The following is a 20,291-nucleotide window of genomic DNA, read 5'->3' as shown; positions in this document are numbered from 1 at the left end:
TAATTGTTATATTGCATTAAATATTCAATGCCTCTATTTTCACTAAATGTTAACCTAATGACAGTTGTCATTTACCATGTTTTAATTTCCTTTCATCTCTTTATATGTACCCTACTTTATCTGATTTCCCTATGATTTTCTAACTGCCTCTCTTTATTCTATTTTCCACACCTTTCTTTCAGTGTTTCTTTCCCATAAATCCAACATCATTTTGGCCACGTGGGGGTGGTGTATCTGAGGTGACTGTGTCCAGTGTGTTAAAATGGGCATAGCTGACAGTTTGCTTTGGCACAAATCATATGCAAATGTGTTCGGATTATGTCATTTTTATTACGTGTATGGCCATTTTTAGAGTGATATTCACTCATTCATTAAGTGATGAATCATAAGATCAAAAATCTCATGTATTTTTGTAAAGGATTATTCCAGTGACTCTAAAGACATAGAATGCCTGTACTGTACATCACCCCATTTAACAGCTTATGAGGCAGATATAGATGCTTAGATATTGCCAGTAACATTTCTACTGTTTTGAAGAAAATGAAAAAAAAAAGTTTTCTTAGTTTCTCTCTGGGTAAAACCTTGTATGTGCTTGTGAATATATATAAGGGTGCATAAACTGACCCTGCAAAGTGCACTTTTGAATGTAATCACCATGAAATTAAGGTGGTTGTAGGTGCAACTCACTGCGGGGAAAAGCACAAATTGCCCACTGCATCTGCGGACATTAATGAGCCCTCTAATCTTTATAGACTGGAGTAAGTGATTTAGTATGTCTTATATATACATTTTATAGAACAGATGGAAGTAAGACTACTGCAAATCTCATTATAAGGTTTATAAATTATTGAAGCAATGTGTCACTGCCCAATGTCCTTTTTGTAATTATTCAACTGAATTTATTACCCGTAATAACCAAAATGTTGTTGATTTTGTACAAAAAAATAAATATATAAATAAATAAAAAAAAAGAAAAAAGAGGAAACAACATTTCCTGGTTATTCCAGTAGCTCTAGTTCATCTAACACTAGCACAGGAGCAAACCAAAAGGGACTTATAAAGACGTCAATGCTATTACAAGACTGGTTTCCTCCAATTCTGTTTAGTATACCCTCTCTTCCTTATAGTGAATTTGGTGTCATGGGCATAAAAGATTAACTAGCGTGGGAATTCACATGAAAATGTATGTTTTGTATGATGCATATATTGATATTCTAAGAATCTGTAATTTTTAGTGGTCTGAGAATTAACTTTTTGTTTAGCAGCTGACGAGTATGAACAATCTAGTTGCCAGGATTCCACTTATTCTGGCAATAAGACAGTACTTTGAAAGTTACAGTGGATGGGGGTGGATCTTTATAGAATAAAATGTGCATTATTGAGAGAATTGACGCCTCATGGTTAAACAATTTTGTTTGTGGGAGTCAGTGACCCTGACAATTTACAACATTTGTGAAAACTGGAAAAAAGCAGAATGGAAAGGGAAATTAATAAAATATCAGCTGAAAGATTTCTAATGAGAATTTTGATTATACTAAATGTTAATTTACAGAATAACTTCCCCTTCAATTACACAGTAACACTTCTTGCTTACAGAAGTCCTTATAATCCTTGAAAGGCCAGAAGATGCAATATCACAGTGGGATAGCTAGACGTACAAGGGTAAAGCATTTTTGCATGTTAAAGATTTTAGGTAAAAGGTGCTGACTACTTAATTGCTTAGTAACCTTTACAACTAGAAATCTGCTCAGGGGGATAACTGATGGTCTTTGAAATGGGACCACTGAATAGACCTAGAGCATGCAGGTTTAATTAGCAGAAGTTAAAATTGCTTACTGGAAAGAAAATGCTGAGACGTGGGGCCAAAATCCCTGTGGGCTTCATGCAACTGTCTGATGCGCTCATCAATGGACACCTGGGAGGAAAAGAAAAAGAGATGATTATTTCAACACGTTGTGATGAGTGGCAATTAAAGAAGCAAGATATTATTGCTCTCTAAGCCTTAGGGTCTCAGGCGGCGAAGTGCTGTGGTAGGAGTTTCAAACACTAAAACTCATGCACTTTTTTTGTTATTGCTGGCGATACACTGCCTTATACTCTGCACTAAATCAAAACACTAGAAAATAAATGCTTGTTTTCTTTTTTTTAAGCCATTAAACTGAAAACCATATGTCATCCCTTTAGCACCTTAGGCTACAACAAACTGTTAAAGGTGAAATCATGCTTACTCGAGCTAACCCGCTGAGGTCTTGTAATTTGCTATCATTTAAAAATTACTGACCTCAAAAGACGGAAATCCATAACTAAAGCAAATAATATGCTGAAATATGAAATACTGATTAAAGCAAAACACAACCGAGAAAAGTATAAATAACAGATAAATGAACATAATGTATGTGGGTGTTGCTATATGTCTGTCTGACTAGAAAGAAATCCCTTAGATTCCATGTTCTCTGCTTACTGTGTAATGACAAGCAAAACCCTCAGTGTGTGAGGCAATGTAACCACAGAGAGACATGCATCAAACTCATATACTAATATATATTAAAAAATAGATGCTTGTGAATGCTTTGGCAATGCTTTACCAACAGTGTATGCTGTATTGCGCCTATATTTTATGTAAGCATGTATGTCTAAATAGAGTTTACATACACTTACATTAATCCATGGAGGGCACAAAGATGGCAGAGACTAATCTAATGCAACTGCATATGCAAATACAGGTATGGAATCCTTTATCTGGAATCCTGTTATCCAGAAATGATAGGAAGGCCATCTCCCACCCATTCCATTTTAATAAAATAATTTACATTTTTAAAAATGATTTTCTCTGTATTCATAAAACAGTACCTTGTGCTTGATTCCCAAGTAATCCTGTTGGGTTTATTTAATATTTAAATTGTTTTTTAGTAGCCAAAGTATGGTGGTCCAAATTACAGAACTTATCCCCAAGTTCTACTCATTCTGTATAACAGGTCCAACACCTGTACTGTAAACTTTTATTATACTCTGCTATTTGTATTCATGGTGTGTGTGAAATGTTTAGGAAGTTGATGAAATTAACTCCATGGCTATACTATTAGGGTGTCTATGGTACAAAGCCCATTGTAAGAATAAAACACATATTATAGTATATTTACAGTACAACCAACTTCACATCTTCTTAAGGATACACAATTGCTATAAAACATGAACAAAGACAAAACTTGTTAATACAACTAAAAATTGAAATGCATGAAAGCATGAAAACCTTTCGGAGTTGAAGAATCCAGTCTTCACCAAGAAGATACCTGACAGTTGATGCCCTCTAAAATAGTTTGTTATTTAGTAAGGCTTAAATGAATCCAAACCTAGAATATACCCTTCTTTAAATGGAAAGGAAAGATTCAATCATTGGAGGGTGCCAATGAATCAGGTATCTGGGCCAGTGCTCCTGTTAGCAGAAAAGAGCATCAGCCTGGGTACATGAAGGCAAGTGATCCCTAGTTTGCATGCTCAATTTTGTTTTTAGAACTTTTTTTACATTGCCCTCTAAATCTTACAAAGGCACTAGGAATAGCATAGGAAAGACACATTTTGTTTAGTTTAGCATGCCTTTTTTTGTAGAACAAGTAACATTGTCCTACATTGCTACTGTACAAATAAGCACACAATATAGTCTACCTTGACAATTATTATAGATAGTAAGACTCTCTCTGCACAGCACCATACATGACCAAGTCACACCTTTACAGTACATTGCTTTTCCCAGTTTTCCCAGTAAAGCTGGGAATAAATGTTACAGATCACATATTGCTGCCATGTCCAGCAATGATGAATTACAACATTATGTGAGCCACAGTAAACAGACCCCAGAATGTGTCTGGCATAGTACTCTATAGATAATAAATAGAATATTTTGTGATGGTCCTTTTGTACTTATATGGTGGCGGTTTACAAAAGAGCTTTTGGATTTCCCTTCCAAAAAATTTTTTTTAAGTTACTAAAAATAAACATTATAAGCAATTACATATTTTGCCGTGCTAATAAGGTGTGAAGCACTTTGAGTGGGTTTTATGGGCACAATTAATCAGTGTCTCAGTGCATATTCTGACAATTTTATGATATTAGAGGCCTGTTAAACAAAAGACAAGGTCACAATGGACAGACTATGTCAGTGTCAGGCTTACAATGTTTTTGGAGCTAATACATCTTTTTCAATACAAAAGGTTATTTTTAGACAAATGTATGAAAGCAAACAAAATATATATAGGTACAATTATAGATGTCACATTGTGAACCCAGTTACCAAGGTAGGAATTATACAGCTAAAGTGACTCTAAAATAAGAAGTTGGTTTTATTTTAAGAATTAAGTGTGTTCCCTTTGTATTTGTCTAATGTAAACAGTAAAGATGTGACATTTTTCATATTTCGGTTGCAGGGGCTTTCACATGGTTTTTAAAGGTATTTCTAACTGCTTTGCTTATACAGGCTGATTCATCTTGTTTTATTGATTGAATTAGTTGGTTATTCTCCCATGATCTACTTTATTCTCCTAAGGCCAAATGTAAATCAAAGCCTTTGCAGGAGGAATTGGGGGTGGAATCCCGACCTACAGTCAATGTAAAGGGCATGTTCTAAGATGAGGGGTTCAGAGCCAGAGACATTGGTGAAGCCAAAAAACAGGCAGAGGAATTTAAGAAAAACATTTTATTGTATTCCATTTTTGTTATTGCTGGTTTTGTCTTTTTTGTAACTGCGTGCTCTGTTATGCAGCATTCCCAGTTGTTATACTTTGGTCTGTCTCTATGCAAGGCCTGCAATGTTGGTTACTAAACACAAATGTTTGTTTCCTTAAGAGTCATATGTACAGGAAATCCTTCTTAATAAAACATTATGCACATTATATCAACATACAGATGTAGGCCAAAAATAGCGCTCATCCACAGCAGATTTTCTATATCTAATAATTTATTGTGTGCTTATGTCTCTGTTTGAGACCCAATGTAGCATAAGTATGGAGAGTGGGATTAAAATGTTTCTATTTATAAGCTCAACCATTTTATTTTTGTAGCCTGTGCTTACAGTTGCACTTGTATACGTCTGAGTGTGATTCAAAGATTTCTTCCCAGTAGGAGGAATTGGGGTAATTGAGTACTACTGTATATTACAAGATCAGTTATAATTCTTTTTGTGCAAGTTTGAAGTAAATTTAACTTTAATGAACGTAATCAATCCGATAGCACACAAAGGTTCTGTGAGCCGTATTTTTTTTAATGTTGTTTTGTTTTTCCCTAATGGAAATATGTGGTGAATTTCTAATTAGTTATAATCTGTAAAGGTATTACTGACTCAGCACAAATTTTAGCATTGCCTAGGCTGCCATTGTCTCTATGACTGGGGATGACAACCTTCCTCACAAGACATCCTACTACCAAGCCAGATTGGGCATGGCATAGCAGTCTAGAAGGCATGGTCTGACTGGGGATGTGGCCAGCCAACCAGAGCTGTTAAATGGACAACATCCTGACTTTCTGAGGTCTTTTTTATGAACTTTTGGGTACAAATACCATAAACCATTTCAGCATAGATATTTCTCTGTAAGAAAACATAAATCTGAAGGGAAATTGATGGTTTAGAGGGATTTTAATTCAGATAAATTGTTCCAATATGCAGTATAGTCTATGTCTTTGTGTTTCCATCATCTGTATTTATGTTTAAACACCATTAAAATTGGATTCAGTTCCCAATTTTTAAAAGGTAGAAACTCATTTAGAAACTTAACATTTATAGTCCATTTTAATGGAGTCTTGACTCCCAGGTTAGTATTATAAAGGCATTTGTTGTGCTAGAGAGAAATTAATCTCTATATACCCATACAGTGCAGGACACAGATTTACTCAGGCATAAAGAGAAAGGCATTACAGTACATTAACTATGCACTATAGTTTAGACAAATTTAGATTGATCACATTATGATATGCAATGCATGATATGAAAGAATGAAGAATTTAATGATTTTGGCTGCTCGTTGTACAGTACATATTACATCATATTGATCTAGAGACTAAAATCTCATGCAAAATGTTTTCCCAGCATGCTTCCAGGAGAGGAGAAAATAATCCTACTTGATGCTAGCCCCTCTGATGTCTCCATTTCAATATATTTTCTGATATTGAACTTGCTCATTCAATTTCTTCCTGACTTCAACCTTTCAAATCCTTTGGATAATTTTCAGAGTTACTATGTATTTCAGCAAGGTATTAATAGGCAAAACATGGTGCTTTTAATTACATGATTCTCTCAAGGGGTGTCTCAGTGTAATTTTTATTGATCTTGAGCTGACAAGTTTTTCCCTTCTCAACAATTCCTTGAGCTGATGTTAGGATAGGGAAAATTACTCTTTTCTTAAATAGAAAATGTTAAAGTACTATTAGCACAAACTTGCTTTGTTTTAAAGTATGCAGTATAAGGCTATAATATATAGATTTATGTTTGTAGCCTACTAGTGCTTTTTATTTACCCTTTGTGTTTTCAGATTTGCGTGGTACAATGGATAGCAAGCATTTTACAATTCCATCTAAAAGGTGAAAAGGCCAAAAACATTTATTATGAGCTGGAAGCGGACTGTGTAAACTGTGCTCTATCTGATGGCAAGGCAAGGAGAGTATTTCATTTAATAATAGGCAAAGAATACTGTAAAGGGGAAAACAAAGTTGGGTTAATAGGGAAGAGCATACCCTGCATCACATAGCCATGAATAATTGTGTTCTTTTAAAATCCAGAGATGTCATAGTTAATATTTGAAGGCTTTACCAAACTAATGTTTTGACAAAAAGCCAAAACAGAGCACGATTCACCATGTTTTGTCCTCACAATCTATTGTTTTTATGCAGCATTCCAGAATAATTGCATTTACACATAAAACTGTGAGTGGCTCAGGATTCATCATTTGATAAATTTGCCAATAATTATGGTGGTGTGGATGGTGGATGTAGGTTATGTAGGTTAGGTGTGTGCTGGCCATAGCTATACATGTTAAAATTGGTGTAAATGGGAGAACATATTGGCACAACATGCAATGGGAACCCTGGAATTACTGACTGCTAAGGGCATGAGTCATGCATAGGGCACTCTTTGCCCTTCACCCAAAATGCACTTCACATTGTACCCTTTGCTTGTTCTACAAGGAGATGCATAGTTAAAGCATACACGACCACCAGTAGGTGCAAGTACTTTACTGACTGGTGCAATTCTACAGCAATGTTAGTGCACAGAACTGCACTGGTCATAAGTCCCTTTATTCCAATGGCTTTCAGCTGTGGCCCTCTCTTTAAAAATAATGTGCACTTGCAGTGGAATTAAAATCTATCCCATGGCAGTACATGTAAAAGACTAGTGATGGGCGAAATGTTTTGTCAGGCATGGATTCGAATTTCCATCGTTTCGCGAAACAAATGAAAAAAATCGCCCATGTCAAAAGAATAGTCACGTCAATTTTTTTTGATGCACAGCATTTTCGCCGTTTCGCAACTTTTTTGCCATTTCGCAAATCTTTTGAAAGATTCGCAAATTTTTCGGCAAAGCGAAACGGGACAGATTCGCTCATCACTATAAAAGACATGTCCAGGGGTAAGATTTTAATGAAAGTTAGAAAACTGGCTAGGGCACAATATATTACACACACAGATCACTTTTATTAGGATCTAATTACCCTGCCTATACGTTTTTAAAGTATTAAATTAGTATCAAATTGCACAGATATGTTGGACTGACAAGCAACACCATGTGCATTCTGCATTGCCCAACTGGTTACACACAGGTAGCAGGTCCAGTAGGGATCATTTTTCAAAGTGGACTGTTTTTTTGCACAATTTACAGAATCCCACTTCACATACCTTAAAGGCAGCTCTTTGAGAGAAGAAGTGCTCTCTCTGAATGTAGTTCTGCCTGCAGTTGCCAATGCTGCATTTGAAGGGGGGCGGAGGGGATGGTGGGCAGAATATAAGTACAGGAGAGCTCTTTAGTTAACGTCTTTTTCTGCTCTGTGTTCAAAATGCATTCACAGATTGATAGAAAATGGTCTTAATATGTGGCTACACTTATTTAGATTGCGTCACAACAGTTATTGAATTCTTGTTAAACACAGCTTCTGTAACTGTATGCTCCTTATAGTGAGAGACTGCAGCCCTTCACTTCACAGATCCCCACCACTACTGTGATCTCTGTTGGTGGTGTACACATGGCAAAGGCATGCCCAAAGCAAAGCTGCTCTTTGCACCCTGCCATGGATTTTTCAATGTGCCTCAAGGTGCAGAGCACAGTCATTGCCCCAAACACATGTGCTTTGAACACGTGGGGTGGTTCATGTTTACACCACCAACTAAGATCACGGTAGTGCTGGGGAATTGTGAAGTCAAGGGCTGCAGACTATCACTGTAAGGAGCATACAGATACAGAAGTGTTTAACAAGAATTCAATAACTGTTGAGACTTAAGTGCGCCCAAATATTAAGGCCATTTTCTGTGGATGCATTTAAAATCAAGAGAAGTCAGCAAACCTATGTAGTGCAGGAGCAAAGCGTTGCTAGTGATGAACGAATCTGTACCGTTTCACTTAGCTGAAAAATGCATGAAACGGCTAAAATGTTGTAAAATAGAATTTTTTTTTTCCGTGGGTGTTTTGTGAAAACATCCGCCAATGGCAAAACGTGGAAATTTGCCATAAGTCCATACCTTGCAAATTATTTCACCCATGACTAACCGTTGCCTATAATATCTGTAATAATTGCCTAAAGGTCCATCTCACTTTGATGCTAAAGTACCTTAATGCAGTGTTTTCATACATTTAGCTAATAGTTAGAACAAGTGACTTAACATTTTCTGTCTGCAAAACAGTGTTGACAAGCAAGCCGAATACTCTTTAAACAAGAGGCCTTTTTTCAGCCTATATTTGTATTTTCATCACTCAACTGCAGTCCCTAATTGTGATTTTCATGCTATGGCTTGATGATAGCAATGAGATGTTTCCCTTTTTTATTTAAAGACATTTTAGGCACTTGAAGAGTCCAAAAAAGTTTCAGCAGCAGCAAAACATTTCACAAAATGGATTATAATATCTGTACTCCTTGCCAGTAGAAAAGATAATAAGCAGATCATAATGTCCCCTGAAAAACACTTAATTGTAATTGTCAACTGAGCTGTCAGTGTCAGTCATCGTGCCAGTCAACATTTTATAAGCATCTATCCAAATCATTCATTAGATCTGGGGAAAAGCTGAAGAATTAGTACCAAATCTGTTTATGTAAATAACTGCTAAATAAAATTTGTGGTGCGTGCAACAATGCTGGATATGCACAAACAAACCAGTTTGTCTAAACAAACAGAAAAACTGATTTACATACATATGTTGTTAAATCTCATGCAAGCTAAATGACTGATCTGCTCATGACTGGCCAAACTGTGACCAGCTTAACTTCCATTCAAATGTGTTCTTTTTCTTAATGGAACTCCTAGAGCAATCACTATCTGTCTTTGAAATTACCTCATTACGTTACTGGGAAGTGATCAGATTATCTCTGGAAGGCTGAAATACTGTAAGCTTGGACCCTATAGCCCCTAACGACACAACAATGTTTCTTTAATCTAACATAATTACTAATCAACCATATCCTGAAAGGGTGACAGGTATCATTATGAAACAAAATGCAAAAGTGAGTATTTACAACTTTTTAGGAAGCAATTTGTCAGCTGTGTTTGTGTACAATTAAAGGAATTTTGTTGGGGAAAACATGTTTTTTTTTAAATGCATCAGTTAATTGAAAATTAAAATTGTTTATTTAAAGCACATAGAGATTTTTTTTATATTTAATTTTGAAATTTCACATGGGTTTAGTTATGTTCTTACTCTTCCAGGGTGCCACAGCCATGTGACCTGTGCTCTGATAAACTTTGGTCACACTTTACTGCTGCACTGCAAGTTGGAGAGATTTTAAACCTTTCCCCCAGCAGTCGATCAACAGAACAATGGGAAGGTAGCATCTACCTCAGGGGTAGGGAACCTATGGCTCGGGAGCCAGATGTGGCTCTTTTGATGGCTGCATCTGGCTCCCTGCCAAATCTTTAATAAAAAAAAAATAGCGTGGGGCGTGGCCTGCGCTTAGCGGATAGAAGAGGTGTTCTATGCCTTAGAACACATCTTCTATCCGCCAAGCGCAGGCCACGCCCTCCTCCGTGTCCGGCATCCTTACCGGGTTGCACTTGAACCAGGGCCCAGGGAACTGAGAGGGACATTGGAGCAGAAACCTGTCCCGCTTGAATTGAAAATAAAATGTGGCCAATATGTCTCTGTTGGGGCTACAAAGAGAAGCCAACTGTGCTAGGTAGCCCTCTAGTTATACCACTAACAAGCCATATTGAACAGCTAAAGATGACACCCACCCTACCTTGCCCCGCAGCATCCGCGGCCTTCGGCCTAGCTCCCGTTGGCCATTGTATGGCTCTCACGGAATTACATTTTAAAATATGTGGTGTTTATGGCTCTCTCAGCCAATAAGGTTCCCGACCCCTGATCTACCTGATACCTGTATTGCTAAAAGTGGTAGATATGAGAATAGCACTCAATAGTAAGAAATCCAAGTCCAGCTTGGGACTCCTCTGGTTACATGGGAGTAGGAGAAACAATAGGTTACAGATGAGGCTAATAAACAACAGAAAGGCTTTCTTGAATCATTAAAGAAGAACAAAAGCTCAATTTAAGCAGGGCTAAAATATTGTACAGGTATGGGATCCCTTATCCAAAAACCCATTATCCAGAAAGCTCCAAATTACGGAAAAGCCCATCTCCCATACACTCCATTTTAATCAAATAATTCAGAATTTTAAAACTGATTTCCTTTTTCTCTGTAGAAATAAAACAGGACCTTGTAATTGATCCCAACTGAGATATAAACAATCTTTATTGGATGCAAAACAATCCTAATGGGTTTGATTAAAATGTTAATGATTTTTTAGTAGACTTATGGTATGGAGATCCAAATTACAGAAAGACCCCTTATCTGGAATACCCTTGGTCCTGAGCATTCTGGATAATGGGTCCTATACCTGTATATTATGTTTTGGTCTCCTATACCAGTCCAAGGCAACCACAGCCCTTTAGCAGTGAAGGTCTGTGCCTGCAAATATACCCCAGTAGCTCCCAATCTTCCCTTCTGCTGATTCATTGTCTGTGCTGCTGTCAGTTACTTGAGCTTAGGGACCAACTTACAATATACAGTATATACAGAATATAAATGTCACAATATTAGACTGATTAGTAATTAATTCAGTTTATTCACGGAAACACTAAAATCAATACAGTTTCAGAATCTCATAATTAGCCCTGCAGTATCAGCTTACATGACAGGTGAACCTCATTTTCTGCTTGATAATTTGTTATGGACCTAAGCTTAACCTCTCAAAAGCTGCCCAGAGCACACTAAGCATGTGCGTGTCAATGACACTTCTAACAAAATTCAAGATAGGGAGTTCCTGTAAAGGCCTGGATCATTAATAATATAGAGGTGTTGATCCTTTAAGCTTGTGCAATTAGTTCAGCATTTTTAGCCATATTAATTTTTAGGGTTAAGTTCTCCATTAAATCAGGAATTTCCTGTAATATTTTGCAGAAACTGCCAACTGCAACTAGCAAATTGCACCAAAGTGCTCTGTAGTTGTAACCAAAAAGTGATGCAAAGTATAAGGAGAAATTGTATCCCATAGAACCAGTTAACTGAGATCATGCTTTGCTGAGCTCCGTACCATATGCAAGAGAATCCTATACTTAGTAGGGATGCACCGAACCCAGTTTTTCAGGTTCCATGTTAAGGGATTAACCGAATACCGAACCAAATCCTAATTAGCACATGCTAATTAGGATTTGTAAGGGTTAAATGAAAAATTTTACACTTCTGTGTTTATCGCAAACGTAGAAAAAAGGCAGGCACTCAGGTATTCAAGTGAAGAAAGCAATTGTTCAAAATAGGATTTGTAGTAAAATCACAAAGTTTTATTAACGCTTAACACATAGTACAACTAAGCCTAACGCGTTTCGTACCTCATGGTACTTAATCATAGGCTTCTGTGTTTATGCAACAACATTAACCCTTCCAAATAATTAGCGTATGCTAATTAGGATTCAAATCCTTCCGAACCCTGCCACAAAAGTCTGAAACATGGCTGAATACAGGACCGAATCCTGGATTTGGTGCATCGCTATTACTTAGTACTTGCCCTAAAGTTCCTTAGCAGCTTGTGCCCATTAATGTCCCTTAGCATGCACATCTGAATGCCATGCAAGCTAAGGAGCATCCAAATCAATGTCCATTTCCTGCCCTCAGTTGAATGCTGACATGGTAAAGACCTAGGTCTTTGGCACAATCCACTGGGCAAAGTGTGAAGAGCAAAAACATGGTGCTTTGCATCCCTGTTTTTTTAGTACTATAGAAACCCAAAACTCTCTCTTAAGACTTTTTCTTCAGACATTTTGCACCATGGTTAATAGGAATACCAGGTTCAGGAATAATCCCAGGTCTGTTGTTTGCAGATCTATTAGAAATATATATCATTTCAACAGTCCAGGTAATAACACAAGTCATTTTGTGACAACTCAGTAGCAGCTCAAAGCTTCAGTACTTTATGAAAGACTGTGATGATCCAGAAACTCCATGTGCCATTTGCCTAAACCATCTGTTCTTGAAGCTAAATCATTTACATGTTGGAACTGGCTTACTTAAGAATTCCCTGAGCAAGAGGTAAAACTGCACCCAGGTTACCGCCAAAGCCTCTTTTTGATTAATTGGCGCTTCATGCAATTTTGCAGCAAGCATTATTCAATATTCTGTTAGCATCTTTTCCAAGAGTAAAAAAAAAAAGAAAAAAAAAGCAGAGAGATGTCAGAGAACTAACTGTGATCTTCTGTGGATTAGCAAACTCCAGATGATACACAGGGCAGATGGCAAACTTTATCAAAAGCTTTTATTAGCTCCTATTGACTTAGACATTTAAGGAATCTTTGCCTTGTCTTTGAATTGTTAAGTGGAAAGCTGTGCTGGCCTGGGGAAAGCTTTATATCTCTCTCGCATGGAGCATTACCTTATAACAGTAGCAATTAAGGAATTGTGCCTGCACTGAAAAATTAAAATCTCAGACATTAATACATGTAGTAATTAAAAGAAAAATTGTCTATGACGTCTTTAGTATGTCATGTGGGAAAATGGTAATGGACTACATGTAATAGGGCTCATTGGGCACCAGGAGCAATTATGCAGAACCACATTATGTTGTGTGGTAAAGCATTACATAGCAATTTGTTGTTCAATGAAAGCCCTATAAGGAAGGGATCATTTATCTGCTTATTCCCACTTTGGCTTTCCAGCTGTAATATACTATAAGGTCAGAGTGGCTTTTTCATCTAAAATTGAAATCCTCAAGGTAGGAAACAGTATTTACATATACAATTAACTGTTCATAGAGATATTATAAAACTCATATATTTTTTCTTATACCTTAAGTCAGTCATTTTTATTATTGCTACTAGCAGTGGTGATCAGTGTTCCTGCAACTTACTGAAGGTCAGTGGGATGAAATGCGCATTGACCCTGACCCATAGTTATCATACAAAGACACACAAGCAGCATATTTTTGTGAAATGATTCCAACTAGTAAAGCACTGACTTCATACTGATATCCATGGGAAGTAGCGATGGACAAAATGGTCAGTAAGATATAAACGATATAAGATATATAAGTATACGTTAAAGAAAGACATTTCTTTCCATGCTCATTCCAAATGTTATATTAACCCACCATGGGAGTAAAAACCAACCACTGTATTTAAAAGCTTATGGAACATGAAAATTCATTGTCAAGATATTGAGCTATGTGAGCACATGTAAGAACTGTTACAGCAAAGTCAAAAATCCAGTGAGAAAGGAATAACAGACCTAACTTTAATTTGAATAGAGTAAAACATTACTAAATGATAAAAATGAGTTTTCCTCCATATCAACAATTTAAGAGGCCAAAAGGTTTACTTAAAATTATACAGCTAGCAATGACCCGTAAGGCAAAAAAAGTGAAATAATGCCAGCCCAAAGCAGCTATATTACATACAGAGCTGTCAACCCCCCTTAGTTACCCGATTTTGGCAGTTCTCCCCCGGTCTCCAGTCCCCCAATAGTATTCTCCCAATTTTTAGCAAATCCCTCAAAGTCTCCGGCGCACATGCGCAGTAAGCATTCAGTGATGTCACCTAAGTGAACTGTACTCGCGCTGGTTTTTCGGCTTCAGTGTGGCGTTTTTACATGTGTGTGAAATCACTTCCAAAAGTGTGGCTCCGTATGTGGTGTTACTTAAGCCTACTGAAAAAAATGTTTGTCGGCGCACTGACATTTGCAGTAAGTTGACAGCTCTGTACAAGATACCTTGTGTTTATACTGTCTTTAGCAGGAATATTCATTTTTATTTCAGAAAGAGGTAACAAACTATGGGGCTATGCAATAAAAGGCACTTCATTTGCCCAGGAGAAGATTTTACTGGTTACCTGTTTAAAACAAACATCTTATTATTTATCTGTTTAAAATCAAACATCTTATTAGTTGCTATGGGTTCCTGCCCCTTGTCATACACCTTATAATACATATATAAATGTCTGATCAGTTTAGATACATTGAATATGCTACCTTAAACACATGGATCTTTAGGAAGCATATGAAAGAAAGGGGAGAGTCTGATGGTTCGAGGCAGAGAGTTAAAGACAGGCAGAAGCCCAGGAGAAGTCTTGCAGTCAGAAATGGGAAGAAGTGATGAGAGGAGAAGAGAAGGCCAGGTGGAAAACGTAGGTTTTTGGGATTAGAGCTAAAATATAGGGGAGGGTCTTATATATGTAGCCCACTTTATCTTTACTTGTGGCACTACCTGCTGATTTCTAACTATACTTGGCGCTTTCAGGAGTCCTGAGCCCCGCTTACTTTGGGGAACAGCTATTACTTTGTACTTTGGCGTGCCTCCACCCAGAATAGGGATAGAATGAACTATAACTCCCCTCCCGGGACCTAATATTGTACTGCAGTGTGAGGACTCCCAACACTCCTGGCACCTTGCCCCCTCCCTGGGGTAGTTGCTTACCAGGCAGGTGGATCCTCCAGATATGCAGAGACAGGACACTGGATTGATGTTTAACCAGTGGAACTTATTTATTGTACAGTTGTATCAGACAGGCAGGTTGCATACAGGAGCAATGAGGCAGTCAGGGTATACTTCCTCTTCCTTAAGAGACCCTCTCTCCACGAGATATTAGCAGTACTACACGCCAGATGATTCCCTTTAGGGGTTCCCTCCGGTACTTCTCGCCAGAAGCCCCTCTCTAGGGCACTTCCCGGTACTCCCGCCAAGCAGACACCCCCTCAGCAGACCTCACCCCGGTACTTCCACTTAAATACCCCTGGATTAGGCTAATCTCCTACACTTATCACTTTATACCCTGACTCCAGCTATGAGTGCTGGTGGATCTTAATCCATTACACCTCCTGTCGGGGCCACGCTGCCCAACTAGATAACCTGTCTCCCACTCCTAGAGTGGTCTATAACAACTCTCTAACTGTCTGTTGCTAACCTGTGGTATACCTCTTATCCAAGAGGGGTCCCAGGCTGAAAGACCTGAAGGCACATGGCTGCACAGCCTTATATACTGTGTGCACCCTGTGGCCTAGCTATTGAACTGCAGGGAAGCTAAATCCCAGTTAACCCTTATAGTGCCAAACCACCCAAGGTGTCCCACTACTAAAGTGTTACCCTCCTTAGGGCCTATCCTGGGGGCAACCACCTAGGGGACCCAAATTTTGGGGAACCCTACATTCTCCCCCCACAAGAAAAATGTCACCTCCCGGCTGACATACCTTTAACCAAAACATTTCCCCCACATTTCTTATACCAAATCACTTCTTCCACAGTCCCTCGCGATGTCTGCGCAGAAACCTGTATACCTAGGGAAAGAAACAGTAAATACAATTTTACCTTTCCCCCCCCCAAAGTCTTGGTATAAGTCCCAAAGTCCTTTTTCCTGAAAGAAATTGCACACATACTCAGAAATGCACAGGACAATCATCTCTCAATAACAAAAAGGAAATTTTATTGAACTGCTCCTTTACTACTCCCTCCTCCTCCTTGAGGGAGTCCTTACCCCCTGGTGCTCGGCACCTCCTGGGGTCTTCCACCAACGGGTGGGGATATTCAACACAAGTGGTAGCTCCAGCCGGCAGCTGCCGGGCCCTCCTTAGGCCATAACTTTGGTGGGGTTCACCCCTCAACTGAAGAACAACTCCCTTCAGGTGGGAGAAATGGCAGGCAGTCCACGCCTCCACTTACTGGACAACAAAGCAATCTGATTTCCTCCGAGTGCCCCCTTCACACGAGGTAAGTGAAGTGCTGCTTAACATCCTCATAAGGAATATAATAACGAGGATGAGGCTTCTCCACCATGCGGCCACTCTCCAGAGTGTCCTCAATGCTAAAATAGCGGGGTTTGGGGTTGTATTTCCCACAGCTCTGCACTGCATGTTTTAGTACGGTGCGGCCCCACCACCATTCTTGCTCAGTGGCCCGCACAAATTTCCAAGCCTGCCTGCGCTTGGCTCTGTCAGAACTGCTTAAGATATTTAGGGGCATCTTTTTCTTTCTCTGGATCTCCTCCACGACCCACTCTTCCATCATATGGCCCATCCTCTCATATACCCACAGAGGGGCATATGGCATGTAATAGCCCCATAACATGTGCACCCTAAAATTGATCACTCGTTGGATTCTGGATACTGACCGAAATACTGCTGGGTCTGCCTGTCCAGGCAGCACCCAAAACTGCTTCTCTTCCTGTGGGCTTATCTTAGGTGGTGCTACAAAGCTGGAAGGGGAAGCGAACATAGGGCCCACGTCTGCTGTGGCCTCTTCCCCAGATTCATCACCCCCTGGGGTGTACTCACTAGAGGAGTGAATCCCCCCCCTGTGATATGAGGGTGGCCGCCGGTCTGATGTGGCATCCCTCAGGGACTGCAAATAGGATGGGGGGGCTAGGACCTCCTCCTGACCCGTTTCAGAGGGAGCTGGTGATGGGGGCCCCATGAATTCTTCCCACTCTTTGTCCCTAGTGCCTTGGTAGCGGCCCCTCCTGGGTCCCCGCCGGCCTTTCCGGCCCCTGGGGCAGGTAACTTGAGTAGCGTCACCCCCTGCCAGTACATCTGGTCTAACCCACGAGTCACTCAGGGTCCCCTGGGTACTCACCGCCTCGGCCGCAGCTTCCACCGCCCAGTCAACAGTGGCGGGAGCGCTGGCCCACTCAGATTCACCCTCCGCACCGGTAACTGTTTCCTCCGGTTCAGCCGCGGGGTGAATTTCCTCTCCCTCCGGTTCAGCCGCCGGATCCATAACGTCCCCCTCCTGGGTGGAACTAGGGCGGGCAGCAGGACTTCCCGAAGAATCCGCCTCCTCCTCATCACTGAGGGTGATGGCGGCATAGGCCTCGTCCACGGCCTCAATTTCCAGCACTTGCTGGCCTCTGGGACCTGCTCCAAACGGGCCACTCCAGTACGGCCGGTCACAGGTGGTGCACAGGGCCCCGGGATGCTTCATCGATCCAAAGGACTCGGCTTCACAGCCGCCACAGAGGGGCACCATCCAGTGCAGAGTGTCATGCACTTTCATTTCTGCAAAGCTGCCGGCCCAAATGAAACGCCGACCGGTATCCTCCATCCGCACCCCCTGTCTCTTGGGTGGCTTGGGGAGCGTTGGGGACTCAGACCCCGATGGCACAAGCTTGCTTTGGTTGGGCATGCTGATGGCTCTCTTCCAACACGCAGCTCCTTCCCTTAGCACAGCCACACACGATCTGCCCAAAATGGCCGCGGTGACGTCACCGGCCAAGTCGCGCCCACTCTGTTTGGCGCACTTTCCCAGCCACACGGTTGGCTAAACGCTCTAAGGGGCGGCTCCAACAATCAGGAATGTTCTGCCTCCTCCCCCTCACGGGGCTTCCCACGGAATTTCCCGGGTCTGTTTGGCGCCACAAGCCTGCAATCTGATTGGCCCAGGGCAACTCCTCTGCTCTTTTGGCGCCAATTATCCCTCACTGGATACAGATTCAGGGTGCCCAAAATTTATCCCATACGGAGGTCAGGCTTCCAGATTTACACTAGGCCCAAAACTTTGTTATGGCCTTTCTGCACTGTACTTGCTGTTCTTTTGCTGCTGTTTCGAAATCTCAGCAGTGCCTCCAAATGTAGCCCACTTTATCTTTACTTGTGGCACTACCTGCTGATTTCTAACTATACTTGGCGCTTTCAGGAGTCCTGAGCCCCGCTTACTTTGGGGAACAGCTATTACTTTGTACTTTGGCGTGCCTCCACCCAGAATAGGGATAGAATGAACTATAACTCCCCTCCCGGGACCTAATATTGTACTGCAGTGTGAGGACTCCCAACACTCCTGGCACCTTGCCCCCTCCCTGGGGTAGTTGCTTACCAGGCAGGTGGATCCTCCAGATATGCAGAGACAGGACACTGGATTGATGTTTAACCAGTGGAACTTATTTATTGTACAGTTGTATCAGACAGGCAGGTTGCATACAGGAGCAATGAGGCAGTCAGGGTATACTTCCTCTTCCTTAAGAGACCCTCTCTCCACGAGATATTAGCAGTACTACACGCCAGATGATTCCCTTTAGGGGTTCCCTCCGGTACTTCTCGCCAGAAGCCCCTCTCTAGGGCACTTCCCGGTACTCCCGCCAAGCAGACACCCCCTCAGCAGACCTCACCCCGGTACTTCCACTTAAATACCCCTGGATTAGGCTAATCTCCTACACTTATCACTTTATACCCTGACTCCAGCTATGAGTGCTGGTGGATCTTAATCCATTACACCTCCTGTCGGGGCCACGCTGCCCAACTAGATAACCTGTCTCCCACTCCTAGAGTGGTCTATAACAACTCTCTAACTGTCTGTTGCTAACCTGTGGTATACCTCTTATCCAAGAGGGGTCCCAGGCTGAAAGACCTGAAGGCACATGGCTGCACAGCCTTATATACTGTGTGCACCCTGTGGCCTAGCTATTGAACTGCAGGGAAGCTAAATCCCAGTTAACCCTTATAGTGCCAAACCACCCAAGGTGTCCCACTACTAAAGTGTTACCCTCCTTAGGGCCTATCCTGGGGGCAACCACCTAGGGGACCCAAATTTTGGGGAACCCTACATATATAAGTGTTAGTAATTTGATTTTTATTCTAGAAGAGATTGGGAGCCAATGAAGAGATATTAATAGGGGAGCAAAAGATGTGAAATGATGAGATAGATGAATGAATCTAACAGTAGTGTTTAGAACAGATCGGACATGTGAAGTTACAATAGTCAAGGAGGGAAGTGATAAGAGACCAGATGAGTGTTTTAGTTGTGTCTGAACTGAGGTAAGGTCATATTCGGGCAATGTTGTGCAGGTGAATACGACATGATTTGGCAAGTGATTGAATGTGTAGTGGAGGTAGAGTTAGAGAAGGGAACTTTAAAGGAATGGTCAGAAAGATAAGATTTAAATCAAGAAAGAGCCATGTCAGGAATCCCAACTGAATACAGAATACAGGGTGTTCAACCGTGTCAAAGGCTGTGAAGAGATCAAGAAGGATTAGTATGAAATACATTGGTGAGAGCAGTTTCTGTTGATTGTGTAGAGTGGAAGTCGGATTGCAGGGGGTCAAGAATGGAGTTGCAAGTAAGATGCTGGACCAGGTGGTTGTAAACAAGCCTTTCTAACAGTTTAGATGCAAACAGAAGAAGGGAAACTGGAGGTTTTTTGAGGATGGGAGTGCTTGTTTATAGCATGAAGGAAAGGTACTGGTAGAAAGTGAGAGGTTAAAAAGGTGGGTAAGCACAGGGCTGAGTGTATCAGAAATTGGGAGAAGGAGGTGTGAAGGCATGGGGTTGAGGGAGCAGGTTGTGGGGTTTGAACAGGCTAGAAATTTGGTAACTTCATCTAATGTTGCAAAGGAGAAAGAGTGTAAAGCGGATGTGAGTGAGTTGCAAGGTAATTTTAGATTCTCATCAAATGGTATGCTCTGTCTAATAAGGTCAATTTTGTCCTTAAAAGAGACGAGCAAGGTCATAGGCAGTTACAGTAACAGGTGGAGGATGTGAAAAGGTTGTAATCTGCGGTGAGTTAATTGCAGATGAATTGTGCATTCCAAAGGGCACAAGAGAAAAGGGAGAAAATGGTTTTATGTGAATACGATTTGAAG

General features: G+C 40.6%; 1 protein-coding gene across 3 annotated transcripts in view; it reads right to left on the bottom strand.

The window, feature by feature from the left end:
- Positions 1-20,291, bottom strand: part of dmd.3 (LOC105946662) — a 1,093,908-nt gene that overhangs the window by 202,589 nt on the left and 871,028 nt on the right. For all 3 annotated transcript variants that reach the window (XM_031897001.1, XM_031896997.1, XM_031896998.1), the window contains one exon: positions 1,837-1,915. In XM_031897001.1, coding sequence (XP_031752861.1) covers positions 1,837-1,915 — 79 coding nt within the window. The remainder of the gene's footprint in view (positions 1-1,836; positions 1,916-20,291) is intronic.

This window comes from Xenopus tropicalis, chromosome 2 (genome assembly GCF_000004195.4).
Source record: "Xenopus tropicalis strain Nigerian chromosome 2, UCB_Xtro_10.0, whole genome shotgun sequence".
NCBI classification, from domain to species: Eukaryota; Metazoa; Chordata; class Amphibia; order Anura; family Pipidae; genus Xenopus; species Xenopus tropicalis.
This window is presented reverse-complemented; position numbering and strand designations above follow the sequence as displayed.